Here is a 27876-nt window from a genome sequence, read left to right as displayed (position 1 = left end):
CACACATCGCAGCACACCCCAGCTCCGTGTGGCCCGGCGTACCTCCAGTATGGCCCAGCATAGCCCAGTACAGCCCGGTACAGCCTGGTACGGCCCAGTACAGCCCGGTATAGCCTAGTACGGCCCAGTACGGCCCAGCAGCTCCCAGTACTGCCCAGTACAGCCCAGTACGGCCCAGTACAGTCCAGCGGCTCCCAGTACGGCCCAGCACAGCCCAGTACGGCCCAGTACAGTACAGCCCAGTACAGTACAGCCCAGTAGCTCCCAGTATAGCCCGGAACAGCTCGGCACAGCTCGGCAGCTCCCAGTACAGCCCAGCACAGCTCAGTACAGCCCAGTACGCCCCAGTACGTCTGTGCAAAGCCCAGTGCAGCCCATCCCCGCGAGGCCCCGCGGCCCCGCCCGCTGTCAGCAGCCGCAGCGAGCTGTCATTAGGCTCATTAGTGCTAATTAGCCGCGGCCGCCCCGGGGCCGCCCGGCCCCGCCCCGCCCTCGCGCCGCGCCTTGTATGGAGACGGAGCCGCCGGCGGCCGCCAGGGGGCGGGGCGCGACAGTGACGTCACCGCGGCGGGGAGGGGCTAGGCGCCGTGACGTCACCGCAGCCGCGAGCCCGCCGCTTAGTCGGGGCCCGGTTGCCGTGACGTCACCGCCGGGGCCGGGCGTCTCCCGCCGTGCCCCGCGGCCGGAAGTGGCGCACGCAGGGAGACGTGTCCGAGCGGCGGGGCCGGAGCGTGAGCGCGGGACACCGGGGGGACCGGGCAGGGGAGGGAACCGGGGGGAGAGCGTGAACGGGACAGAGAGCGGGGCCCCATTGGGCCCGGGCTGGAACGGGAACCGGGGGGAGAGCGGGGCACCGGGCAGGAACGGGCACCGGGGGAAGAGCGGGGCACCGGGGGGAGAGCGGGGCACCGGGCAGGAACGGGAACCGGGGGACCGGGAAGGAGCGGGAGTCGGGACACCGGGGGGAGAGCGGGAACGGGGGGACCGGGCAGGGGAGGGAACCGAAGGGAGAGCGGGGCACCGGGGGGCCCTGGGAGGAACGGGAACCGGGGGGAGAGCAGGGCACCGGGGGGACCGGGCAGGGGCGGGAGCCGGGGCACCGGGCGGTCTGGGCAGGGGCTGGAGCCGGTGGGTGCCGCTTCAGCGGGTGCCGCCGGTGGCGGGTCCCCTCGCGGGATGCCAGCGTGTCCGTTCCCCCGGCCCGCAGGATGATCACGGACGTGCAGCTCGCCATCTTCGCCAACATGCTGGGCGTCTCGCTCTTCCTGCTGGTCGTGCTGTACCACTACGTGGCCGTCAACAACCCCAAGAAGCAGGAGTGAGGAGAGCCCGCCCGCCATGGCCCCGCGGCGCCGCCGCTCCCGCCCGTCCCGCCCGGCCCTCCCTGCCTCCCTCCCGCGGGGCCGCCCCGAGAGGCGCGAGCCCGAGCTTCTTCCAAACCGGCTTTAACGGAAACACGATGATACACGACAAAACCGTGTGACGTTATAACCAACACCCCGCGGGAGGAGCGGGGCCGGGCGGGGCTCAGCGCAGCAGCAGCGGCGCCGTGGGCAGCAGCCGGGCCAGCGGGGATCGGTGCTGCGGGGCCCCGGGGGGGGACAGCCCCGGCGCGGGCAGCGACAGAGGCGCCGCCGCGGCCTTGCCCAGGCGCTGCAGGCACGGGGCGGAGCAGGGCCGGAGCAGTTCTGCCGGCGCCGCCGCTGCCCGGGACGGCGGGGCCGGGGCTCGGGGCGCGGGCGTCTGCCCCAGCACGGGAAGGGTCCCTCGGTGCTCAGCACCCTCGCGGGGGGTGCGGGGGCCTCCGGGCAGAGCCCTGTGGGACAGAGAGCGGTGTCAGTGGGGCACGGGGCTCCCAGCAGCCGGGGCTGTCTGCTCACCCAGCTCTCCCTGCCTCCGGGGGCTCCGCGATGAGCCCGCAACTGGCAGAGCACCTACCCAGGCCTTCCTGGGGCTCTCCGGGCATTCAGCTTCATTGGCAGCACCTGTGGAGAGGGGGAGAAGAGGATCAGTGCCAGGTGTTTGTCCCCCTTTGTCTTGGGGAAAGGTGTGTGGGACAGAAATATCTGGTAGAGCCCCGCAGCTGGGGAGGCTCCAGCCCCTGAGGGGCTCCCAGTCTGTGCAGCAGCCCCCCAAGGGGCCCACCCAGCAGAGCCATGGGGCAGCCCCTTCCCTGGGCCCTGCTGCACGCCAGGTCCCTGTCCCTCCCTGCTGGTGCCCCTGGTACCTGCAGAAGTGCCATGTCCTGGAGCTCCTGCCCGCCTCGCTGGGCCTCCCGTGGTTCGTGGCTGGTGCTCAGCGCTGCCCGGGTGCCCTTGGGCACGGTCCCTGTGTGACAGAGGAGACAGAGCTCAGCCCTGCTGGCCAGGGCTCGGGGCCACGCTGGAGTCACCAGCTGGGCTGGGCCATCGTGGGGCACAGTGGCACAGCCTGGTGGCACGGTGCCCTGCAGTGTCCCTGCCTGCCAGCTTTGCCAGGGCCAGGTCCCAGCACCGAGGGGTGGCCCTGGCAGTGGCCGGTGCCAGCGGAGGATGGGATGGGCACAGAGCTCAGTCCCAGCCTGTGCTGCCTGTGCAGAGGGCTCTGCCCCAGCTCCAGCCAAGCTCCTGCCTTGGTGTCCCACAGCACTGGTGTGACCATGCTGGCCAGGCTTAGCCAGGAGAGAGGAGCTGGGGGCACAGCTGTGCCCTCTGAACCGGGCTATGTCCTGGGCCATGGCCCATCTGCTCAGCCAGGGGAGCTGAGGGGAAAAAGGAAAAAGGAAGGTGTTTGGGGGCCTGGCTGCAGTGGGCAGCACTGAAGGAATGCACCTGAGTTGCCTCAGTTTCTGCTCACCTGGTTAAAGTCTATCCCAACCCAGTTTTCTCCCCATCCCACTGAAGACGTGAGGTGGGGGGCACACTGCCCACTGGGGGGAAGCCAGGGCCAGACCCCGTGGGAAATAGGAGCAGGAGCCTCTGCTGGGCAAGATGGGCCACAGCCCCTGCTGGCTTCACCTGGACTAAAACAGCACAACTGGTGCCAGCCTCGGCCAGCAAGGCCAGCAGCAGCTGCGGGTGTCACTGGGGGTCTGGCAAACCCCCTCACCCCAGCAGGAACACAGGTCTGGGCTCCCAGGGTGTGGCCAGGCTGCAGTGGGACACGGGGAAGAAGGGGGAGGGTGGGACAAGACCGGGGCAGCAGGGTCTCCAGCCTACCCCAGCTCCAAGCACGCTCAGCTCCTTCCCTGCTGCCTGGGAGGGCAGAGGCTGGGGTGGCACAGCCAGCCTGAGGGCACCAGCACGGCCCTTGGAAGGCAAAGCCAGGGCTCAGAGCACCCCTGGGCCCTGGTCCCCGTGCAGACACAGCGGTGCTGACAGTGCTGGGCCCCTTGTAGGTGGGGAGAAGGTGGTGGGAGAGCTGGGGGAGGCAGCCAAGCTGATGCCAGGGCAGGGGGAGCTCTGGAGTGGCCAGGCTGGAAGCTGGACAAGTTGTGCCAGGGCTGGGGGAGCTCTGGAGTAGCCAGGCTGGAAGCAGGATGAGCTGTGCCAGGGCAGGGGAGGAAGAGCCGGGTCCTGGTGCCAGTGCCAGGCAGCATGAGGGTGCAGTGTCCCTGGGGCACTCACTCTGCTGGAGGAGGCCATGCCAGTGGGGAGCACAGGAGGCAGCAGACCCCAGCCAGTCGGTCCTGGGGACACCAGGGACCGGGCTCTGCCCCTCAGCTCACACAGTCTATTCCTGCTCATGCCCCCAACTGTCCCCAGTCCCTTCAGGCAGGGATGGGGCCAGGGCTCACTCCAGGCAGGCCTGGCCAAAGGAACAGACGGAACAACGTGCCCATGAGAACATCAGCCTTTTATTTCCTCCCCACCATGTTCTCATGGCAGACAAGACACAGTCATGACAGAGGGCTGGGCAGCAAACCCCAAGCACAACACGACCGACGGACACCAGAGTAACACAGCTCAACACAAGCACAGCTTCAGGCACACAGGGAGGCACCTGCCCCAGCTCACAGCCCCAGCCCTTGGAGCACGGTGCCCCAGGGCTGAGCCCCACAGTGGATGTGGGCACAGGGCTGCAGGGCTGCCACTGCCTGCCCCCCACAGCCCTGAGCCCCTGCCCCACGGTGGCCATGCAAGCACAGGGGGCACAGCCAGTGTCCTGCCTGACTCTGGCACCCCACTGCAGCACATCAGCCCCCAGCAGAGGGGACTCTGCATGTTGGGAACCCCCTGGTGCCCCCTGCCCGCTCACAGGTCACAACCTACTGTTGCCCAGCCAGTGCCTAAAGAGGAGAAAGGCACTTTGGTGTGTCCTTGCTGGCCTCAGGAATGCTTGGGAGCAGTGGGAAGTTGAGCAGAGGTTTTCTGTGCTGGCTTCTCCAGAAGCCCTTTGGTCCCGGCCCAGGAGGGGGGTTAGGGTTAGGCTGCTCCCTGCAGCCCCAGTGCCCGGGGATCCCCACATGCCAGTGGCGCAGGAGCTCAGCTGGGCTGTGCCGTGCCAGCCCTGACCCCTCCTGTGGGCCAGGCCCCTCACACTCACAGCTGCACACAAAGCCACTGTCACTGTGTCAGGTGCTGAGCTCCCTCACGGCCGTGCTCCGGCCCAGCAGCTGGACAGGCGCCGCAGCAGGCGCGCAAGGGCTCCCCAGCCTGGCTTACCTCTGCCCAGGGCCGGGCTGCCGCCGCCAGCCCCGGGGCTCTGCGAGGCCACGGGCACAGCCGGGGGCCTGGGGCTGCCCAGGGTGAAGCTGGGGGAGGCTCGGATCCGGGGGGAGTCCTGCTGGCTGCCCCCGCTCCCGGCGGCGCCGCTGCTGAAGCTCCTGGCGCGGGGCAGCGCGTTGTCAGAGGCCGAGGTGGGCAGCCCCCTGCGGGCGCGAGAGAGGGGGGTCAGCCCAGCACGGCGAGGGGGCTCCCCTCTGCACCTCCACCCACCAGCACAGCCCAGCACCGAGTGCAGAGCCCTGGACTCCTCCTCAGGAGCCGCTGAACAGCTGGGGACAGACAAGGATGTCACCAGGACTGTCCCCGAGAGCCCCAGGGCCCTGCACTGTACTCACCCTGTGAGTCTCAGAGTCCCCATCCCCAGTCCCAAACCAAGGAATTGCTGAGTTTGGAAAAGGCCTTAGACACCATGGTGTCCAACCCCTCCCCAGCACAGCCCAGGCCACCACTGACCCCATACCCCAAGGGCCACATCCACAGGGCTTTAAATCCCTCTGGAAATGTTGATTCCTGAGCAGCCCTGAGCAGCCTGTGCTGGACAGCCCTTTCCAGGTGGGAATTCTTCCCAATACCCAGCCTGAACTTCCCCTGGCCCAGCCTGAGGCCACTTCCCCTTGTCCTGTCCCTGTTCCCTGGGAGCAGAGCCCGACCCCCACCTGGCTCCTCCCTGCTGTCAGGGAGCTGTGGAGAGGAGGAAGATCCCCCTGAGCTTCCTCTTCTTCAGGCTGAGCCCCTTTCCATCTCCCTCAGCCTGTCCCATCCCAGCCCAGTGCTGGACGTGATGCAGGAGACACCTCCCAGATTACTGGGGCAGGCAAATCCCAACCAGTTCACTCGGTGCCCATCTTTGCTGTCCCTGGGAGCAGAGGGACTGACAACCGCCGTTCCCAGGGCTGGGAGGAGCTAGGGCCAGGGCAGGTGACCCTGGCAGGTGACTCACTTGGGGACATTTATCATCTCTAAGTGCCGTTATCCTGCAGCTCCCACGCTCGCCCCAGCCAGCCCTTACGTGGAGCTCCTGGGGGGGGTCCTGGCACCTCCTCTCCTCCGCGGGCCCCCGGCGGTGCCGCGCAGCCCCCGCACGTGCTTCAGCATCCAGGCACGCAGGTTGCCCAGGCAGGTGTGCTCCGAGAGCACGATCCGCGGCCAGGGGTTGCACTCGGCCATGTCCAGGGCTGCCACCGCCACCGCCCGGCCCACCTGCCCGGGACACGGCACACGTGAGGGGGCACTGGAGTCAGGGGCAACGGGACAGTGTGGGGCACAGGTGAGGGGCATCGGGGGACAGCAGGAACAGCAGAGTGTGCGGCACAAGCAGAGGGCCCAGTGAGAAGGGGAGCACAGGAAGAGGGGAAGCACGGCGGAAGAAAGGGGGACACAGGGAAGGAAGGATACAGTGGGGGGCACTGGGGTGGGGAGCAGTAGTGAGGGGCTCACAGGGAGAAGAAGCCACCAGGAGAAAAGGGGCATGAGAGGAGATGAGGGCATCAGGAAGGGGATGCCAGGGAGGGAGAATGCCAGGGAGTGGGGGCACTGGGGAGAGGGGCAGCTCCCTAGAGCTTGGGACAGCAAAGCAAGGGGAGGGAAGAAGCCACAGCCCCAATCCAGCCCACCCTCGGGATGTCACTCCCCCTGCAGGCTGGCCTGGGCCCCGTACCTGCTCGAAGAGCTCCACGGTGTAGCGGGAGGGGAAGGCGGGCGGCGGCGGGGGGCTGGCACGGCCGTTGTCATGGCAGGCCCCCGGGATGCTGTTCACCGAGCGCCCCGTGTTGTAGTTGCACTCCAGGGTGTAGCTGTGGGCACGAGGGAGCCCCTGTTACCCCACAAACCCGCAGCAGGGCTGGGGTTATCCCACATTATTCCCCTGGCAGAGCCACTTCAGCAGATTTGGGGCAGTGGAAAGGGGGTCCCACTGCACCAGGGAGGGGGTCCTGCTCCAAAGGACACAGAAGTGCAGGGAAAGGGGCAGGGTTTTGAGGAGAGCCCCCTCTGACAGCAGGAACGGCCCACGCCCTGTGTGGGGATGAGGATGTACCAGAGATCAGCAGGATGGGAATTCGGGGTGGATGTCTGAGAGTGGCACCCAAAGTGCCAAGTCCCTGTGAGGAGACCTCTTGGTCACCTCTGGAAGGTGATGGGGAATGGCGGGGGGGGTACCTGATAGGTAGAGAAAGGGAATTATCTACTGTCACCACCAACAATTCAGGGAGTGGGCAGCTACAGTCTTCCCCTGACCCTCGAGGTGCCTTGGAGTACTTTCTTCTGGAGGATGAGAAGTGTGGGCTAGGAGCTGCCAGCTGGGATGGCTCCCATCTGTCCCACTGGTCCCATGTGTCCCACTGCAGAGCCAGCACAGCAGAAAACCTGAGCAGCTCTGTCCCAGTCTGCCTGGGGCCCACACATGCACTGGGAGCACTCCCAGCACTTTTTGGGATGTTGCTGTTGGATCAACAGCTTGGGCTGCTCCAGGTCAGCCACAGAGCAAAGCTCCCCAGTGACCCAAGCCCAAAGCCCACGTGTGTGTGCGCTCCTGTGGGGCTGGACTGGTGCTGAGGAAACTGAGAGAACCTCCAGTCTGTGGGTCTGGCTGCCTCACCCCGTGGGATGTTCCCAGGAATATCCCATCCCTCGTGGGAAAGGGATGGATCACAGGCATCCCCAACCCCCGGGATCACTGATGGGCTGAGGCTGGAATCTCATACACAGCCATGGGGATGCTGTGCCCACTGCAGCTCTACTTAATTACAGCTCAATATAGCCAGGAACACGCAGGAAAGAGGAGAATTCCCCTCAGAAAGCTGTGCAAGAGCAGGGAGAAGCAGCCAGAGCAGCTGCAGAGGGGTGGGGAGGAACAGGAAGGAAAGGAGCCTGGCTGAGCCTGCATCTCAGGAACACAGCAGCAGCACCCGGCACAACCAGGCCCAGCCTCTGCTGACCCGCCCTGGGGCCACTCTGGTGTCTGTCCCACAGAACCGGCTCCCCTTTGCCCACATCCCCCCCAGCAGAGGCTCTCTGTGCCCCCAGGTGGCCCCGAGCTGCCCTACCTGTGGATGATGCCCAGGGCCTTGTAGACGGCCACGCGCCCGCTGCCCTCCTTGGACTGCCCGTCGCGCTTGTCCCGCGCGTACATGTTCTTCTCCGAGAAGTTGCAGCCCGTGAAGTCAAAGTGAGGGGAGTTCAGGGAGATGAGCTTGGGGAACAGCATGTTCTCCACCTGCAGAGGGCAGGGAGCAGCAGGGGTGAGGGGAGCCCTTGGCTGCTCATCCTGATCCAGTGCCAAGCACAGGGTGGCACCAGGGCTGCTCTGCACAGCTCCAGGGTCTCACAAGCTCCAGCTGTGCCCAGGGTATAAAGGAATATGACCCCTGTTGATGGAGTGACAAAACTGTCCTTTGTCCCCTTAAAAAGGAAAAAAGCCCAGAAGTTTCTCTGCTCAATTAGGTGAAAAGACACCTCATAAGATCTGGGGACTTCACCTCAAACTTAAGGACAGCCAGTTGGACAGGAACCAAAAAGTTCCTGAGCAATTTACTAGAAAAAGAAGAGAACAAAGAAATTGATGGCTTTTGTGAGGTGTTTTACCAGGGGCAAGGACCTCTTGCACCTGGCTCAGTTTTTCTCTGTAAAGAGTTTTGTTATTTTGCCTTTTATTAAAACCTTTTTATTTCCAACACTACTACAGAAGCCATCCTGCTGATTTTATGCCTTCTAAGGTAGCTGAGCTATCTTGGGTGTGAAATAAATCTCCAAGAGCCTACGAGGCCTGGCTGGAGGAGACCCACATTTCAAGAGCATGCTGCCCACCCCCCGATGGGCTCTCCTGACAGCCACATGGGAGCACACCCTGCTGACCCTCACCAGCTCCCAGCGGGAATCTGAGACCTCCTGCTGCCCTGGTCACCACACTGGGGGAGGAGAGAGAGGAGGAAGAAGAAGAAAGGAAGGAAGGAGAGGAGGAAAAAGAAGGAACTGCAAAGGGATTCCAGGCCTCTCCCCCAGCAGCAGGAGCACTGGGGCCCCTGGGCAGAGCAGCAGGAGGGTCCCGGCAGCCGCAGCACGGCGGGTTGGGGCGGTGCCCTCACCTGGTCGTTCTCGTCGCTGAAGCTGTTGCCGTACATGAAGCAGCCGCGCTTGGAGGCGTGGCCGTGCAGGTCCACGTAGTAGGCGAGGCCACTGTCCCGGGGCGCGATGGGCTCTGCGGGCTCAGCTTCGGGCACCGGGGCTGGGGCGGGCGTCCAGGGCCCCTCCTGACAGTGCTCGCTGCTGTGGCTCGATGGCAGGATCCAGGCAGCTCGCTCTGAGCTCTCTGACAGCTGGGCATCCTGGGCCGGCGTCCTGGGGCTGCTGTCAGCCGGGCAGGAGCGGGTGCCGGCCCGCCAGGAGCCGGGGGAGTTGCGGAGGTTGTTGGTTTTGTCCAGCTCCGATAACGCAGCCTCCACGGCTGGCACGGGACAGTTGGGAGACTTTAGGCTCAGCGAGCTGGTGCTGAGAGGGGAGACAAACGTCCTCCAGTCCGGGGAGCCGGGCAGGACGCGGCTGTGCACGTGGTGGTAGAGCAGGACGGCCTTGGCCCCGTACACGGCGGGGTGCAGCTCGGCGTCGGGGTGCAGGTACTGCCGGTTCAGGTTCACCCCGCGCGAGTCGGTCCTGCAGGGAGAGCAGAAACACCTGAGCACCTGCCAGGGCAGCCTGGGGCAGCAGGCTGAATTGCTGCTAGCACAGGCCAGGCTAAGGAAGCAAAAAGGGCCTTTGCATAATATCCACAGATGTTTTATTCAGCCGCTTGGTGAGGTGATCAGGTCCCAGCACCCACATACACAGAATCTCAGTTTCCCTCTGCAGGGGCCTGGGGGCTGGCCCTGGTCTCAGGGCAGTACAAAGATAAGGGCCAGTCAGGGAATAGGGAAGGACTGGCTCAGGGACCTAGGAACAGACAGAGGAACAGGGGAAGGAGCCAATGGGGTCTAACAGCTTTTTGAGGGAAGCTTCTTGTGTCTCCCTAGACCAGGGAATGCCTCCCCACCCCAGGGTCTCCACACCCCGGCAGAGCTGAACTCACCTTGGAGCGCTGACACAGCAGTGACACTGCACGGTGTGGCAGAATCCTGCACCATCCTCCCCAGAGACAGCAACCAGGAAGGGGCTGGAGCACCAGGAAGGGGCTGGAGCACCAGGAAGGGGCTGGAGCACCAGGAGGGGCTGAGGGAGCTGGGAAAGGGGCTCAGCCTGGAGAAAAGGGGGCTCTGGGGGGACCTTGTGACTCCCTGCAACTCCCTAACAGGAGAATGGAGCTATGTGGGGGGGTCAGGTTCTGCTCCCAGAGAACAGGGACAGGACCAGAGGGAACAGCCTCAAGCTGAACCAGGGAAAGTTTAGGCTGGATATTGAGAACGCTTTCTTCATGGTAAGGGCTGTCCTGCCCTAGCACTGGCTGCCCTGAGCAAGGGTGGATTCCTCATCCCTGGAGGAGTTTAAAAGCCCTGTGGCTGTGGCACTTGGGGACAGGGGTCAGTGGTGGCCTGGGCAGTGCTGGGGGTGGTTGGACTCCATGGTCTCACAGGGCTTTTCCAACCCAAGTGAATCCAGGATTCCATGATTTTATAAATGTTACAAAAACCATTGAATCAGCTTTCTGAGATCCCCTCTTCAGCAAACTCACAGCCTTTTCCACATCCACACCCATCAGTGAAGGACACTCACCTTTTGCTCACATCTACCAACCAATACTCAAATAAACCATTCCTGCTTTTTTTCCTTGAGGGAACAGTTGGACTCAGTGGTCAGGGAGGGTTTTACTCACATCTACCAACCAGTGCTCAAATAAACCATTCCTGCTTCTTTTTCCTGGGGGGAATGGTTGGACTCAGTGGTCTGGGAGGGTTTTGCTCACATCTACCAACCAATACTCAAATAAACCATTCCTGCTCCTTTTCCTTAGGGGAACAGTTGGACTCAGTCATCTGGGAGGGTTTTACTCACATCTACCAACCAATACTCAAATAAACCATTCCTGCTCCTTTTTCCTGGGGGAAGAGTTGGCCTCAGTGGTCTGGGAGGACTTTTCCAGCCCCATGAAAGCCCGAGCAGGCTGGCAGGCAGGGCAGGGGGCCCTGCACTCACCGGTAGTGGCCCCGCAGCACCCCGTCAGGGTTCAGCATGGGGATCAGCTTGAACACGAACATCCGCCGCAGCATCTGGGCACGGGGGTCCTCCTCCCGTAGGATGAAGTCCAGGAAGCCATTGAAGACGAAACTGGAGGGGGTTTCTCCTGGGTGGACTCTGCTGCTGAGGAAAAACACCTGGGGACAAACGGACGGGCTGAGGGGGGTGTCCTGCCTGCCCCAGGATTCTGTGATAGTGAAGGGTCTCACAGACTTTGCTCCACAAACTCTGCCCAAACGCTCCAGCCCTTGGGGCCACAATGCCATTCTGGTCACAGCCATGGATGCTGCAGAAAGGTGCCACCATGGGGGCTGCTGGCCCCCAGCCCAGCCCAGCCCAGCCCAGCCCAGCCCAGCCCAGCCCAGCCCAGCCCAGCCCAGCGGGGTCTCTCACCCTCTTTCCAGTGAAGCAGTGAGGCCGGGGTGTGCTGGTGTCTGGGAAAAGCTTGTCCAGCCGGGGCTCCCGCTTCTCCTGCATGCCATGGCACGAGGTGATGGTCAGCAGGTCCACACGCAGCTTGTCCAGAGAGTGGCACAGCAGCTCCCGGTGGTAATAGACCGAGTCCAGGGGGCTGGGGGGGAGAGGGGATCTCAGCCAGCCCCAGAAGCTCCCAGCTGGATGAGGAATGCTGCCCACACTCACAACCCCGGGAGCTGAGCAGCCCCAGCCCCACAGGGACCACCCCACATCTGAGCTGTTTGCTGCCAGACACCTTCAAAGCCTGCTGGGAGCATGAGCAGCCATTCCTTCAGGGTAAGGAGAGGGGCCCAGGGCTGGGTTTGCCCTGCCCAAGCCCCAGCTGTGGGAGCAGTGGGGGATCAGCTCAGGCACAGACAGACTGGCACAGAAGGTCAGGTGATCCCATCGGGGAGATAATGCCTGCCAGCAGGAGGGACAGGGCACTGAGGGATTCATCCCACCAGGGAGGTGACCCATTCTGGCAGGAGGGACTGGGCTCCAGAACAACAGGGCTCCTCGGGAATCCCGTGGGTAGCTCAGGGCAAGCTGCTTGTGCAGAGCTGGGGCACAGAGGATCACAGGCCAGGCAGCTATAGGGAGGGCACAGAGACCCTCCTGCTGCAGACAGAGCTCCCCCAGGGGAAAAACCCCAAGCAGGCACAGGCCAGGAAAGGTGTGAGGGCCAGGAAGGTGGGACAAAAGGCAGGAAGGTGAAAGTGGGGGGCACACCTGCTGGGGGACATGTGCCTGCAGTCCTGGTAGCGGCCGTCCAGCTGTGCCAGCATGTCCTGGCACTCCGTGTAGGAGAAGGGGTAGCAGAAGGCAAAGTAGGTGGTGGCCCCACGGTGCTCCAGGAAGCGGTGCACGAAGGACAGCACAAACTGTGTCTCCACCACCTGCCAGGGACACCAGGGAGAGGGCTGGGCACGGCCTGGGGGCAGAGCCAGCCCAGCACAGCCCCTGCTGCTCTCCCCAGACAGGGCCCGGGGGCAGAGCCAGCCCAGCACAGCCCCTGCTGCTCTCCTCTGGCCTGCTCTCCTCTGGCACTGCGTGTGCCCTCTGGCCCTTGGCTATCCCCCTGGCACAGCAGCTGTTGCTGCTCCTGTGCCTCCCTGGAGATGCCAGGAACAAAGCAGCTGCTCCCCCAGCCCAGCTGGCCCTGGGGCTCACCGCAGCGCAGGAAGCGAAGCGTGGCCGTGCCCCCGAGCTGCCCTGGCCCCGAGCACAGGGTCCCTCCCGGCTCTCACCTGGAAGCTGGGGCGCTGCCGGATGCGCTCCCAGCGCGGCCGCACGGGCAGCGTGCGCACGAAGGGGGTCATGCCCTGCGCGTACAGCCGGCTCTGCTTGTTCATGTTCAGGATGTGCAGCTTGATCAGCTTCCCCGGGGCCCCCCCGCGCACGCTGAAGTAGAACCAGGACCTGCGGAAGGCAGCAGCGGCCTCAGCCCCAGCCCGGGGATCCCCGAGCTCTCCGCTCGGGGATCTGCACCCACCCGGCCCCGCCGGGAGCAGTCGGAGCCCCGGCGGGGCGGAACCGGACCGCCCGAGCCCCCTCCCATGGCACCCCCCGGCCCCACCGCTCCCTCCTCCAGAGGCACCCACCCCGACTCGGTACCGCCGGAGCCTGTTAGACCCCCCCGGCCCGGGCACCGACCCCCCGAGCCCCCTCCTAGGGAACCCTACCGGCTCCCCGACCCCGCCGCCGCCCCTTCCACCGACAGCCCCAACCGCACCCGGCCGCTCCCGGGTCCCCGCCAGAACCTTTCCCAGGGGAATGAATCCCCGCGGAGCCCGGCCGGTCCCAATGGGCCCTTCCCGGTTCCCCGGCCAGCGGTACCTGTTGCCGTTCTCATACTCAGTGTGGGCGCAGTCGGGCCGCGTCCACACATTGAACTCGTAGTCGGCGGCGGGGAGAGCGCTGGCGCGGGCGGCGGGGCCGCCCCCCGGCTCTGTAGGCCGCACCTGTTCGACGTGTGCCAGGTTGCCCGAGTCGAAGCGGGAGCTGAAGAGCAGACCCCCGCAGCGGATCTCCATGGCCCGGCAGGGCCGGGACCGGCATCGCCCCGGGACGGCCGCGGCACGGCCGGTACGGGCCGCCCGGCAACAGCAACGCGCGCGGCCATTGGCTACCGCCTCCCAGCAACCTGCCCGCCCATTGGCTGGCGCCTCGGCAACGGCCGCAGCGGCACTGAGGCCGCAGCCCCTCTCGACCACGCCCCTCCCTAGCAGAGACAGGCCGCGCCCCTTTTGCCGCTGGTCACGCCCTTTTGTGGCCAGGACCACGCCCCCTATGGCAATGGCCACGCCCCTCGCCGGGCTCCGCGCCGGCCGCGTCCCCCGAGGTGAGACCGGACAGAGTGGACAGTGGGTGTGACCAGACAGTGGGTGTGAGTGGACAGTGGGTGTGAATGGACACTGGGTGTGACCGGACAGTGGGTGTGAATGGACAGTGGGTGTGAATGGACAGTGGGTGTGAGTGGACAGTGGGTGTGACCGGACAGTGGGTGTGTGCGTAGACAGTGGGTGTGAATGGACACTGGGTTGTGAGTGGACACTGGGGTGTGAGTGGACACTGGGGTGTGAGTGGACAGTGGGTGTGAGTGGACACTGGGTGTGAGTGGACAGTAAGGTGTGAATGGACACGAGGATGTGAATGGACAGTGGGTGTGAATGGACACAGGGATGTGACCAGACAGGGCTGTGCACAGACACACACACGGAGCACAGGTGTGCATGGAGGCACGGACACCTGAATGTGCCCACACGTGGGTGAGCACAGAGTGTTGCCTCTGCACACACACCTGTAAGAACACAGGTGCTCCCAACCCCCGTGCACACCCACAGAGGTGACACACCCCCACGGGTGACACACAAACATGAACAGAGGCAGGGGTCGAACCTGACACCTCCCCACTCCACACAAACACCCCAACCCTGGGACCCACCCGTGGGGTGGCACCAGCAGCTCCTTCGACCCCTTTAAACCACCCCAGCCATGGCACTGCCCCCCCGGGGTGGGTGGGATTGGGGGTGCAGGGGGGGTCTGGACAGCCCGTCCCCCCCACCATACACAGCCATCTTCAATTAGGAAGAAATATAAAGCATACGGAGCAATTATAAGGAAAAAATAATAAAATAAATCAGTTCATTCATTGGTGGGAAGGGGTGGGAAGGTGAGGGGCTCCAGGTGTCCACCCCTGATCCTGTAAGCAGGCAGAACACAAGGGGATGGGGATCACCCCCTCAGGGACAGCGGGACAGGGAAAGCCAAAGCGGTCACAGGGTGTGGAAAAACCTGGACGTGTGTCTGCCCGGCCCCCAAAAACATAAACCTCCCCAAAAGCCCCAACCTGACCCAAAGTTCCTGCGGGCACTGCCCTCTGCCCCGCGTCCTGCTGCACCCTGGGCAGCCAGAACACGGTGTGACCTGCAGAGAGCAGCTCAGTGCCCAGAAATCATGGCCAGGGCCCAGTTCTTGAGGGCCAGGGTGGCGTTCTGCAGGTACATCCAGGAGGAATAGGTGAAGCTCATCAAGTGGTCCCTCACGCACTCCCACGTCACGTCCCCACTGCAAAAAACAAGGCCAAGGGATTGGGGGGGGTCAGAGCCAGCAGGGATGAGGGACATGGGGGGCACAGGAGCCCCCTGGGCAGGGCAGGGGACAGGGACAGGCAGAGCTGCAGCAGCAGCAGCAGCAGGGGAGGCCGGGGGAAGGAAGCCCAGGGGCTGCTCACCTGCAGGAGTCGAGGCAGCGCTGCCAGCCCCGCTGCAGCACCGCAGCCAGGCCCTGCAGCAGCGGCAGCAGGCAGCTGTGCAGCAGGAAGTACAGCAGCTCCCGGGCACACTCAGCCAGGTGCAGCAGCGCCTCGGGCAGCCGGCTCTGCAGCTGAGGAGCAGGGGTGGTGTGGGGTGAGCACAGCCCCTCCTGGGCCCTGGGCTCACACAGAGCTGCCTGTGACACTCACATCTCACCCCTCCCTCCCCAGCATCCCAGAGCTCTCCCCTGTCACTGTCCCATTTTCTGGAAAAATCCCTTCGCCAGGATTTCGCTCCTGGGAAGCTGAGAAGCCTCAGAGAAAAAGGAAAACAATATTGTCTCGTTTGCTTCTCCTGTGTTTTGCTGCTTTAGAATGTGGTTGGAGATTGTTTATCCAACACGCGAATTGTTCATTAATTTCATGTGAATTGTTTTGACTTAATGACCAATCACAGTCAGACTGTGTCAGGACTCTGGAGAGGGGCACGAGTTTTTAATTAGCATCTTGTTAAACCTTCTGTATGTATCCTTTCTCTATTCTTTATATAGTTTTAGTATAATATTATTTAATATAATATAGATTATAAAAATAGTCTTCTAAAGACATGGAGTCAGATTCATCATTTCCCTCCTGCCACGGGGAACCCTGGAAATTCCACCCTCCCCGGGTTCCCTCTCCCGCAGTGCTCAGCAGACAGGGCACCCACGCTCTGTGACACTGGTGCCACCCCAGTGCCACCAGAATGCAGGTTCTGGAGCACCAGGGACCGCCCTGAGCCCTCTCCCTTCCACAGGCACTGCACACAGCTGGAGTGGCTGGTGCCACAGAGGACAGATGGCACCACAGCCCTGCCCTGGGGCTGTCCCCACACGCCAGCACTGGGGTTCCTGCCAGCAGCAGGGGCACACACATCACCATCCCACATCAGGCCACCCCCAGCACAGCTCTCCCAGCCCCACCAGCCCCCGTGGCACTCGCTGTGCCCTCCCCACTCACCCAGTCGCTGAGCCAGGGCAGGCTGCCATGGAGCCAGGCGAGCAGGGAGCAGCCCTGCTGGGACACAGCCCTGGCCACCTCCCCGCTGCTTCTCCAGAGCAGCTCCAGCTGGGGCCACAGCACAGACAGGGCCACGGAACCGTGCTGGGCCAGGCTGTGCTCTAGCCACCTGCAAGGGAGCCCTCAGGTGAGGCCAGGACTGGACACGGCACCAGGGGCACCCACACAGGGCATGGAGCTGCCACCATGGGGTGAACAGGGTACAGCCCCAGTGTGAGCTGGAATGGCTCCAGGCAGGGCTGGGAACAGTCCCAGCTCCAGTGTGAGCTGGAATGGCTCCAGGCAGGGCTGGGAACAGCTCCCAGCTCCAGTGTGAGCTGGAATGGCTCCAGTGTGAGCTGGAATGGCTCCAGGCAGGGCTGGGAACAGCTCCCAGCTCCAGTGTGAGCTGGAATGGCTCCAGGCAGGGCAGGGAACAGTTCCCAGCTCCAGTGTGAGCTGGAATGGCTCCAGGCAGGGCTGGGAACAGTCCCAGCTCCAGTGTGAGCTGGAATGGCTCCAGGCAGGGCTGGGAACAGTCCCAGCTCCAGTGTGAGCTGGAATGGCTCCAGGCAGGGCTGGGAACAGTCCCAGCTCCAGTGTGAGCTGGAATGGCTCCAGGCAGGGCTGGGAACAGTCCCAGCTCCAGTGTGAGCTGGAATGGCTCCAGGCAGGGCAGGGAACAGCTCCCAGCTCCAGTGTGAGCTGGAATGGCACCAGGCAGGGCAGGGAACAGTTCTCAGCTCCAGTGTGAGCTGGAATGGCTCCAGGCAGGGCAGGGAACAGTCCCAGCTCCCTGCCCAGCCCTGTGGGCTGCACAAGAGCCCCAGCCCTAGCCCCAGGAGCCACCCACGATGGTGTCACAGACCTGTAGCCCTGCAGGCAGGCACGGGACACCTTCTGCCAGGCCAGCTGGGAGGCGGGCAGGACGCCGGAGGAGCGCAGCAGCCGGGCACAGGAGGAGGCTGCAAGAGACAGGTGAGCTCCTTGAGTGGCTCTTGGCTGTGAGGACATGTGTCTGTCTGTCCCCAAGGGCTCTGGGGGGACACACAGGTGTGCTCCTTGAGTGGCCCTTGGCTGTCTGTCTGTCTGTCCCCAGGGGCTCTGGGGGGACACAGCTCGAGCTGTGCTGTGGAACCCCTTGGGAGATGCTCCAGGAGGGGCAGACAGACAGAAGCCCCTGAGCAGACCCTCCCAAAGGGGAACAGGGGGTCTCTGCTTGCAGTGCCTGCATCCCCCAGGGCCCCCAGCTGGACAGACGGACAGGCCCCACTGCTCACAGCAGCCACAGGACAAAGGCAGGGACACGGAGGGGAACAGCCACAGGAGGGATCCCAGGGAGCAGGATCACTCCTGAGAGAGGGAGAAAAGCCTCAAGCTTGCAACAGGGAAGGTTTAGGCTGCAAACAAAACCCAGTTCCTTCACAGCAAGGGCTGTGCAGGCAGCCCAGGGCAATGGTGGAGCTCCCATCCCACGGGGGGTTTAAAAGCCACGTGGCACTTTTGGGGACGTGGGACAGCGGTGGCCTTGGCAGTGCTGGGGGATGCCTGGTGCTCCCAGAGGGTTTCTGAACCTGGATTGCTCCCTGAGTGCCCAGCATACCCTGGAAGGAGCCGTGTGTGTGCACGTCGTGCAGGAGGAATCCAGCGGCCAGGAGCAGCAGCACCAGCAGCAGCCGGGACCAGGGGAAGCCCCGGCCCCTCATCTTGCACAGCAGCTCCTGGGGGGGAGGACAAGGCCCTGTCACTGTCACCGCAGGCTCCTGGCACCGGGGAGGCCCCGGCACAGCAGCACCGCCCACCCCTGGCTTCCCAGCGGGGACAGAGACATCTGCTGAGCAGCTGGGGCTGGACAGGGACCAGCACACCTGTCCCCAGCGTGTCCTGTGTGCCCTGGCCCTGCCCGTGGCCAGCAGCAGGACAGAGATCCCAGCCCGGGTGCTGCTGAGCAGTGCCTGCCCCTCCTGTCCCCTCCTGTCCCTCACCTTGCAGGCAGTGTCACAGGCAGCCACGGCCGCGTCCCCTCCGGCCCCCCTGGCTGCCAGCTCCTCGTTTGTCACCTTGAAGGAGCGAACCGTTTCCTGCAGGGACTGCTGCACCTTGGGGACAGCAGGAGCTGTGTCAGGACCCCCTGGTCCCCACAGAGCCCCGGGGCTGCCATGGCACCAGGAGGGCAAGGGCAGGTCCCAAGGGGACACTGCCAGCTCAGGGAGCTCTCCCAGCAGCACAGGGACACTCTCCCAGCAGCCCAGGGACACTCTCCCAGCAGCACAGGGAGCTCTCCCAGCCCAGGGACGCTCTCCCAGCAGCCCAGGGAGCTCTCCCAGCCCAGGGACGCTCTCCCAGCAGCTCAGGGAGCTCTCCCAGCCCAGGGACACTCTCCCAGCCCACAGCTGTCCCCATCCCCCTGCCCACCCCTACCTTCTTGCTGCTGCTCTCCCAGGACTGCAGGAGGTGGTTCAGCAGCAAGCTGCGGGGAAGGAGAACACAGGGCTGGGTCAGGAGCTCCCAGGAGGAATTCAGGTGTCCCAAAGGCTCTGCAGGTGAGCACTGGGCCCCCACAGCGTGGACTGACCTGGACTGGGCGAGGTGTTTGGTGTAGAGCTGCCTCCAGACGCTGAAGCTCAGGGGGTCCAGGCTCAGGCACTGGCTCAGGGAGGTCAGGAGCTGGGGAGGAGGCACAGCAGCTCCTTAGGTGTGACCCTCACCTCACAGGTGCCACAGCCAGGCAGCTCCTGAAGCACCAAAGAGAGCTGCAGCACCCCTGCCCACAGAGGGGTGGAACTGGATGGTCTTCAAGGGCTCTCCCACCCAAGCCATTCTGGGATTTGCAACTCCTATCCCCTGGAAGCGGGCAGAGTGACCCCTGCTATAGCAATGTCCCCCTGTTGATGGAGTGACCAAACTGTCCTTTTTCTCTTCAAAAAGGAAATAAGCCCAGAAGTTTCTCTCCTCAATTAGGTGAAAAGACACCTCATAGGACCTGGGAGACTTCACCTCAAACTTAAGGACGGCCAATTAGCCAAGAGCCAAAAAGTCCTGCCTGAGCAATTCACTAGAAAAGTAAGAGAACAAACAAACAAATTGCCTTTGTGAGGAGTTTTACCAAGAGCAAAAACCTCTTACACCTGGCTCACTTTTTCTCTGTAAAGAGTTTTATTATTTTACCTTTTATTAAAATCTTTTTGTTTCCAACATTACCACAGAAGCCATCCTGCTGATTTTACACCATCTAAGGTAGCTGAGTGTGAAAAATGCCTATTTTACGATTGGCTTTTCACAAATATTCAAATGAATATTATATGTGTTATGTTAGAAAGTTATGCTGTATTAATTTTCTTAAGTAGTGTGTTAAATATAGGTTTAAGTTATAACATAATGTTAAAATAGAAACTATCCTATGTGACATAATTTTTTAAGAAAGGAATGAGGTACTCTCACTGGGATAGCAGCCACAGGACACCTAAATCTTTCTGAGAAAGAGAATTTATTGTTCCCTTATCAGAACAAACGAACTTCTTCCTGCCTCCTCAGCCCTGGAGATGCTTAAGAGGAAGAAGCTGACACTGCCCAGCCAGAATCCTGTGTTTGAATGGAATTTATGCATCATGGATGAGGTGTATGAATATGCAACAGGCTGTTCTTTTTAAGGGTTAATCCTCTGTTAATGTGGGTCCTTTTTTGGGCTTATTTTGCCCAGAAAAAGGTACCAGGACTGTCCATAACTCTTTGTTTTTATTATTATGTCTCATATTGTCCTAATCCTAATTATCCAAATTATTATTCCTCTAATTATATTGCTATTTTTATAACCATTTTATTACTATTAAACTTTTAAAATTTTAAAACCAAGTGATTGGCATTTTTCACACTGAGCTATCTTAGCTGTAAAACAGATCTCCAAGAGCTTATGGGACCTGACTCAGACACCCCTCTGCCACCTGCCCTGCCATCCCCATCCTCCTGACAGCACTGCCACCCTCTCCATCCTGTCAGCACTGCCACCTCTCCATCCTCTGTCAGCACTGCCACCTCTCCATCCTCTGTCAGCACTGCCACCTCTCCATCCTGACAGCACTGCCACCTCTCCATCCTGCTGACAGCACTGCCACCTCTCCATCCTGTCAGCACTGCCACCTCTCCATCCTGTCAGCACTGCCACCTCTCCATCCTGTCAGCTCTGCCACCTCTCCATCCTGACAGCACTGCCACCTCTCCATCCTCCTGACAGCACTGCCACCTCTCCATGCTCCTGACAGCGCTGCCACCTCTCCATCCTGACAGCACTGCCACCTCTCCATCCTGACAGCACTGCCACCTCTCCATCCTGACAGCACTGCCACCTCTCCATCCTGACAGCACTGCCACCTCTCCATCCTGACAGCACTGCCACCTCTCCATCCTCTCAGCACTGCCACCTCTCCATCCTGTCAGCACTGCCACCTCTCCATCCTGTCAGCTCTGCCACCTCTCCATCCTCTGTCAGCACTGCCACCTCTCCATCCTCCTGACAGCACTGCCACCTCTCCATGCTCCTGACAGCGCTGCCACCTCTCCATCCTGACAGCACTGCCACCTCTCCATCCTGTCAGCACTGCCACCTCTCCATCCTGACAGCACTGCCACCTTTCCATCCTGCTGACAGCACTGCCACCTCTCCATCCTGTCAGCACTGCCACCTCTCCATCCTGTCAGCACTGCCACCTCTCCATCCTGTCAGCTCTGCCACCTCTCCATCCTGACAGCACTGCCACCTCTCCATCCTCCTGACAGCACTGCCACCTCTCCATGGAGCAGCAAACCCCTCCCGTGGCCGTTCCAGGCTCACCTCCTCCTTCATGGCGGGCGGGCAGGCAGGCGTGGCTCGGGACAGGAAGGAGGGGAAGTAGGTGTGCAGGGCTGCCTCGGGCCGGGCGCCCAGGGCCAGCACCTTCAGCCGCGGGTACAGGCGCCGCAGCTGCTCCTGCAGGCTGGGGGACAGAGCACAGGGCTGCTCAGGCCCAGCGGGCACCAGGCTGGCACCAGGCTGGCACCAGGGCCCGCCCTGTGCCCGGCTGTGCCCAGATGGAGCAGCGTACCTGGGGGACAGTGAATTGTTGGGCATGAAGGCGAAGTCTAGGAGGGGGAAGAAGTCCTTGGGGCCGATCATGCCGAAGCCTTTGGTGAGGTTGGGGTGCATCCTGCAGAAGAGAGGCCTGAGCTGCTGGGGCCTGGCAAGGGCAGTGCTGGTGCAGAGCCCCCAGGACACAGGGGTGGCTCACTCACATCAGGAGCCGGTCCAGGTAGGAGACGGCGTACGGCGACAGGGACTTGATGCCGAGCACCGGGAGCATGACACCGAGCCACACTGCAGGGACAGCAGGGAGGGCTCTGCCCGGGCTGTCCTGCACCCAGAGCACCCAGAGCACCCGGGGACAGGCAGGCAGATCCCTCGGGAAGGCTCCAGGGCAGCTGTGCTGCAGAGCAGAGGAGCAGCGCTGCCTGTCCTTCCAGGCAGGACGGTGCTCCCAGGACCCAGCCCTTTCCTGACCCGGCTGGGGGAAGCTGCACCTCAGACCTCGAGGATTCCTCCCAGCCTTTCCCCACCCCTCAGCAGCACGAGTGGAGGGGTGCTGGCAGTCCCAGGAGGCGATCCCACACTGTGGCTCTCACCTTTCAGGCCCTCGTGGAGGTCGGTGAAGCCGGCCTGTCCCAGTGCCCAGAGCACGGTCAGGCACTTGGCCGGCCGGTTCTGCTGGGAGCGCAGCACCTCCAGGTACTGTGGGAGAGAGGGCACCCAGTGGGGACAGTGCCACCCACAGTGCCACCCATCCAATCCCATCCCAGCACCTCCAGGTACTGTGGAGAGAGGGCACCCAGTGGGGACAGTGCCACCCATCCAATCCCATCCCAGCACCTCCAGGTACTGTGGAGAGAGGGCACCCAGTGGGGACAGTGGCACCCACCCATCCCATCCTAGCACCTCCAGGTACTGTGGGACAGAGGGCATCTCAATGGGAACAGTGCCACCCACTGTGCCACCCACCCACCCACCCATCCCATCCCATCCCATCCCATCCCAGCACCTCCAGGGACTGTGGGAGAGAGGGCACCCCAGTGCCACCCACAGTGCCACCCAGCCCAGCCACGCCTGCAGCCATGGCACCAGTAGCCCCCAGCCCCTGTAAGGGACCTGCAGCTCCAGGTGAGACCAGGAGCCATTCTGGGGCAACAGAGAGACCCCAAACCCAGCTCTGGGGGTGCAGGGGATATCCCAAACCCAGCTCTGGGGCTGCAGGGGGACAGGGGGAACCCAAACCCAGCTCTGGGGGTGCAGGGGATATCCCAAACCCAGCTCTGGGGGTGCAGGGGGACAGGGGGAACCAAACCCAGCTCTGGGGGTGCAGGGGAAGCCCCAAAGCCAGCTCAGGGGGTGCAGGGCTGTGGGCAGGGCAGGCAGAGCCCACTGGAGACACCAGTCTCTCCGCAGGGGAGGGCAGAGAGGTCCAAGGGCTTTGTGCAGTGGGATGGAGGAGGAGCACCCCCCCCAGATTTACAGCCCCCCCAGACAAAGGTGGCTCAGGCCAGCTCACCTTGCCCAGGTTGGTGGTGGCAATGCGGGGCCTGTACAGCAGGAGGGCCTGGATGCAGATCCTGTAACCATGCAGGGACTCCCCTGGAACGGAGATGGGGGAGCTCCTGCTCAGCCATGGCCTCCATGAGGAATTCCTGCAGGAATCCCAAAGAGGCAGGGAGGAGCAGACACTGGGGGAGCACGGGGAGCTGACCTCGGGCCTTGTCCAGCTCCTGCAGCATGGTGTAGATGCAGTGGTCAAAGAAGAGCTCCAGGAAGTCGGAGGCCTTGGCCAGCAGGGAGCGGATGATGCCCCTCAGCTCCTTGCTCACCAGGCAGTACGGGTAGTCTGGGGCAGGAGAGAGGGCAGAGCTGAGTGAGACCCTGCTCTGGAGAGCCCATCCCACAGCAGAGCTGAGGAACCAGCCCAGTGTGACGTGAGTGCCTCATCCCCATCCCAGCTGGGCAGCCCTGGCCTCCTCCCCAGGGACCCTGTGCAAGAGCCTGTGGCATTCACATTCTCTGAAAAACTCCTTTTGCCCAGGATGTTCTCCTGGGAAGCCGAGAAGCCTCAGAGAAAAGGAAAACAATTCTTATCTCATTTGCTTTTCCTGTGTTGTGCTCATGTGTGGAATGTGTTTGGAGATTGTTTAATTGGAGTCTGGGTTTGGGGTTTCCCCTGGCCCCCTGCACCCCCAGATCCTGATTCTGAATCACCCCCAGGTGATTCTGGTGTGAGCTGTTTTAACTCTTTGGCCAATCGGGGCTAAGCTGTGTCGGGGCTCTGGAGAGTCACAACTTTTCATTATTATGTTTTTAGCATTTACTAAGTATCCTTTCTGTATTCTTTAGCACAGTTAGTATTCTTTAATATAATATAGTATCATAAAGTGATAAATTAGCCTTCTGAGAACATGGAGTCAGATTCCTCATTCCTGCCTTTGTCTGGATGTTTCCAGCAAATACAATAAGAGGCAGCTAATCCAGCCCTAAGGGATGCTTCCCCTGGATGCTGCTGCTGTGGCATGGACAGGGCTCTGCAGAGGACACTTCGCTCCCCTGCCCCTTGCCACCCAAAATGACATTCTCAGGGTGAGTGGGGCCCAGCTGACCAGGCAGGACAGGGAACTCCTGCCCCAACCTCCCCCCAGCACTGAGGGTGCCCAGCTGGGAGGGAGCCCCCAAAGCCCCCAGCAGCAGGCAGAGCTCAGGGATCCCTGGGCAGAAGGGGGTTCTGGGGGTTGTATTACACTAAGGGGTGAGGAGATTTGCTCTGGCTGTCCCTTCAGATGCCTCCTGAGCACTTCTTTCCGAGTCACAGGGAACACAGGGAAAGATTGAGGCAGCGTCCCGTCCCCCTGCTCCGCTTTAGCTGTTAACAATGCTCCAGTTTTGTCCCAGGCAGAGACAGAGTTAACATTCTGCTGGATAAACTGAGGGAAATTAAAAGATACCAAGCAAACAAACTGTTTCAAAACTGCTTAGGAAACCCTAACATTTCCACTGCTTAGGGTATCTAAAACTAGGATATAAATGCTTCCATTTGTATAAAACTTTGCACCCATTCTGATGTTATTTGTTCTCTGCAACACTCAGATCTACCTCCCTTACAGCCAGCACAACCAGAAAACTGAAAGCACTTGTGTCCACAGCCATGGGTCTCACAGCTGGGGAAGCCCCCAGTGTGCAGCTGCATGGGCAGTGTCAGTGTGTCTGTGACAAGGGAAGGCTGTCTGTCCTCGTGGGGACAGCCCAGAGCCACAGATCCCCCCAGTTTTGTTCCCAAAGGACCACAGCCCCCAGGGGCAGTGTCAGTGTGTCTGTGACAAGGGAAGGCTGTCTGTCCTCGTGGGGACAGCCCAGAGCCACAGACCCCCCAGTTCAGCTGGGGAGCCCCAGCACACGCACCGTGGGGGTGCTGGCTCAGCGCAGGGTCACTCCTGGGTGCTTGCAGCTTGTAGTTGAGGTACCCAGCCAGGTCCTTCACCCACACCGAGGGGTTCTCAGGGAACACACTCCGGCTCTTCTGCAGCTCCTTCTGCAGATCCGCCAGGTCCAGCTGCGAGGGACAGACAGACAGACAGACAGACAGACTCAGCCAGGGTGAACAGGAGTGGGCACAAAGCACAGGGAGGAGAATGCTCACTCTGACTCCTAAGGGGCATGGAGGGCAGTGCTTCCAGCTCCATCCCAGCCCACATGGAACACCCCTGCTGCCCGAGCTCCAGAGCACGCCCTGGGGCAGCTGGGGTGACCCAGCCATGGCTGCTCCACGCTGCACACCCAGAGCCCCCAGGGAGGGAGGACACAGCCCTGAGCAACCAAACCCACCTGATGAACAACCCTCAGCACCACACCAGGCAGGCAGCAGCAGATCCCACCTGTCCTGCACTGCTACCCAGATGTGTCCATCCCTGCTCTGACACCTGCATGCTCTGTGGGGCTGCTCCACCAGGGCTGGCTGCAAGGCCCAGAGAGCTCCCTGTGAGAGGATTCCCACTGCCACACTGAGCCAGGTGACCCTGGGCAGCCCCACCTCGTGAGAGGAACTCCACACAAAGCAGCTGGTGCCACACAGGGAATGAAACCTGTCCCCAAACCCCCATTGGTGAGGTGACAGTGGCTGTCCCCTGAGCACAGGGACAGCTCTGGCTGCCCTGCCTCCCCAGGAAGCACGGGAATGCCACACAGTCCTGTCACTGTGGGCAAAAGCTGGATGTGCAGGGATACTGGAACCATGCAGAGAAGCCCACCCAGAGCAGGGGGGTGCAGAGGGAACCCCCTCATTTGGGGGGGCAGTGGAGGTCCCAGGGCATGAGGGGGATGTGGAGGAGCTGACAGCAATGCCTGCCAGCCCAGGGACACATCACCCCAGCACAGCCTGCCTTGGCCAGTTCTGGAACCCTCCATGCCCAGACACGACCAGGACAGGCAGGACAGACACAGGCAGGCAGACAGACACAGACAAGCAGGACAGACAGACAGGTCCTGCAGAGCCAGCCAGGGCACAGCAACTGCTCCAGTGACTCCCAGGGCCCCACCAGTGCCACAGGGAGGAGGTTCAGCCAGCAGAGCCTTCCTTGGGGATCCTCCCAGACACAGCAGTGACACGGGGAACCAGAGATCCCCTTCCAGCCACGTCCCACCGCTCAGGGAGAACCAGAGATCCCCTTCCAGCCACGTCCCACCGCTCAAAGGGAACCAGAGATGTCCTTCCAGCCACGTCCCACCACTCAAAGGGAACCAGAGATCCCCTTCCAGCCATGTCCCACCGCTCAAGGGGAACCAGAGATGCCCTTCCAGCCACGTCCCACCACTCAAAGGGAACCAGAGATCCCCTTCAGCCACGTCCCACCGCTCAGGGAGAACCAGAGATCCCCTTCAGCCATGTCCCACTGCTCAGGGGGAACCAGAGATCCCCTTCCAGCCACGTCCCACCGCTCAAAGGGACCCAGAGATCCCCTTCCAGCCACGTCCCACCGCTCAGGGGGAACCAGAGATCCCCTTCAGCCATGTCCCACCGCTCAAAGGGAACCAGAGATGCCCTTCCAGCCACGTCCCACCGCTCAAAGGGAACCAGAGATCCCCTTCAGCCATGTCCCACCGCTCAGGGGGAACCAGAGATGCCCTTCAGCCATGTCCCACCACTCAAAGGGAACCAGAGATCCCCTTCCAGCCATGCCCCACCACTCAAAGGGAACCAAAGATCCCCTTCAGCCATGTCCCACTGCTCAAGGGGAACCAGGGATCCCCTTCCAGCCATGTCCCACCGTTCAAAGGGAACCAGAGATCTCCTTCCAGCCACGTCCCACCGCTCAGGGCAGCTCCTGCCGCGGGGCCCGCGGGGGGATCAGCCCGCAGGCGAGGCTGGAGCTGCTCTGCACGGCTCCGGTCCCGGGAGCAGGGCCCGGTGCCCGGCCCGGGCACACTCACGGCTTTCAGGGCTTCCTCCAGCGAGCGGCTCCGGCCCGGCGCGGCTGCGGCGTCGCTGCCCGGTGCTTTCTTGCCGCTCTTGCCGCTGTGCTGCTTCCGCTGCGGCGGCTCGGGGGCCGCGGCCGGGGGCACCTGCTCCTTGTTCTGCTTGCGCAGCGCCCGCTCGAAGCCCAGCTGGAAGATGGTGCTGGAGGTGGCGATGGGAGCTGGGGACAGGGACACGGTGACAGACACGGTGACCGGGAGCGCCGCGGGCAGCGGCGACACGAGGGCACGGGACGGAGCCGGGACACCGGAGCAAACCGCGGCCGCCGGCCCGTGCATGGGCCCGGGAATGGTGCACAGCACCCCCACGGCCCCGCACGGACTGCGCTGCGCCCCCGGGGCTCCGCCGCCAGGACCGGAGAGCCCGTCCGGCCTCGGCCGCGGCTCCGGGACCGGCGGGGCCCCCCGGAGAGCCCCACAGCGACACCCGCCTCTCCCCGGGACCCACCGGGGACGCCCGGCCGCCCCACGCGAGGCCCCCGGTGCCCCGCACACAGCGCCCCCGGACCCACGGGACCCCCGCCCGCCACACCGGGGCCCGCGGGTGCTGACACTCACCGGGCACGGGCAGAGCGCGACCGGCGTTGGCCTCTCCCAGGGCACGGCGGCTGCCGGTGCCGCCCGCGGGCCCCCGCCGGCCCTTGCGCACCACCTCCCAGCGGCCGGGAGCGGCGCCGGCCGTGCCCGGGCCCGGGGCCGCTTTCGCCGCCGCCATCGAGAACCGGAGCGCCACGGGCGGCGCCGGGCCGGGGCCAGGGCGCGTGCGCGCGCGGCTGCCGCCGATTGGCTGCTCCCTGGGATACGCGCCGCTCGTGCCGGCTGCCACGTCCCCGCCCCGCCCCGCCGGGAAACGTGACAGGGCGGGCACGGCCCCGCCCCCCCGAGGGGCGGGATCAGAGGGCACCGACTCCTCTGAGACCCCGCCCACAGAGCGGCCTCTATGGCGGGAAAGAGGCGGGGCTTGAGGGGTAGAGAAGAAAGTGACGCACTGAATGTGCGGGGTCAGGGAGGGGGCGTGTCCACGGTCATCGCGCTGCCGCCTCCAGAACCGCCCCGACCTGGAGGGGGCGGAGCCATGCGAGCGGGAAGGGCGTGTCCATGCAGATTTGTCCCCGCCGCGCGCTGCATGCCGGGCCCGAGCCCGCGCCGAGCCCGCGCTGTCCTGGCGCGTCCGCGGGCTCGGCGCGGGCCGGGCCGTGCCGGGCCGTGCGGGCCGGGCCGCAGCG

General features: G+C 63.0%; 3 protein-coding genes across 5 annotated transcripts; 1 reads left to right on the top strand and 2 right to left on the bottom strand.

Annotated features, from left to right (window-relative positions):
- Positions 1-572: 572 nt before the first annotated feature.
- Positions 573-1475, top strand: OST4 (oligosaccharyltransferase complex subunit 4, non-catalytic). The gene is made up of 2 exons (XM_071417249.1): positions 573-731; positions 1208-1475. Exon 2 carries the CDS (start codon positions 1209-1211, stop codon positions 1320-1322), a length of 114 nt encoding a protein of 37 aa, XP_071273350.1. The 5' UTR covers positions 573-731; position 1208; the 3' UTR covers positions 1323-1475.
- On the bottom strand, positions 1430-14394 carry AGBL5 (AGBL carboxypeptidase 5). Of its 3 annotated transcripts, XM_071417214.1 has the most exons (14): positions 13882-14394; positions 13164-13741; positions 12575-12746; positions 12057-12223; positions 11262-11439; positions 10827-11005; positions 8789-9353; positions 7751-7920; positions 6364-6499; positions 5716-5906; positions 4644-4849; positions 2228-2328; positions 1939-1985; positions 1430-1816 (listed from the first exon to the last, which is right to left on the bottom strand). In XM_071417214.1, the coding sequence occupies exons 1-14, from the start codon at positions 14392-14394 to the stop codon at positions 1528-1530; spliced, it is 3492 nt and encodes a 1163-aa protein (XP_071273315.1). In that variant the 3' UTR covers positions 1430-1527. The 3 variants fall into 3 exon arrangements, 2 of the variants coding, with proteins under 2 accessions (XP_071273315.1, XP_071273316.1); XM_071417215.1 differs by lacking the exon at positions 13882-14394 and having other exon boundaries at positions 13164-13639; XR_011676863.1 differs by lacking the exons at positions 1430-1816; positions 1939-1985; positions 2228-2328; positions 13882-14394 and having other exon boundaries at positions 4711-4849; positions 5647-5906; positions 13164-13639.
- A 46-nt stretch (positions 14395-14440) lies between these two features.
- TMEM214 (transmembrane protein 214) lies at positions 14441-27432 on the bottom strand. Its single transcript, XM_071417221.1, has 17 exons — positions 27209-27432; positions 26606-26811; positions 24581-24731; positions 22887-23021; positions 22692-22774; positions 21772-21877; positions 21385-21466; positions 21198-21299; positions 20948-21089; positions 18695-18786; positions 18541-18589; positions 18105-18218; positions 17723-17840; positions 16988-17084; positions 16081-16249; positions 15061-15212; positions 14441-14894 (listed from the first exon to the last, which is right to left on the bottom strand). Exons 1-17 carry the CDS (start codon positions 27363-27365, stop codon positions 14768-14770), a joined length of 2082 nt encoding a protein of 693 aa, XP_071273322.1. The 5' UTR covers positions 27366-27432; the 3' UTR covers positions 14441-14767.
- Positions 27433-27876: the final 444 nt, after the last annotated feature.

This window comes from Agelaius tricolor, unplaced genomic scaffold (genome assembly GCF_023055355.1).
Source record: "Agelaius tricolor isolate 1412-34295 unplaced genomic scaffold, bAgeTri1.0.p SCAF_68, whole genome shotgun sequence".
NCBI lineage: Eukaryota > Metazoa > Chordata > Aves > Passeriformes > Icteridae > Agelaius > Agelaius tricolor.
The sequence above is the reverse complement of the archived record's forward strand: the minus strand, read 5'-3'. Positions and strand labels throughout refer to the sequence as shown.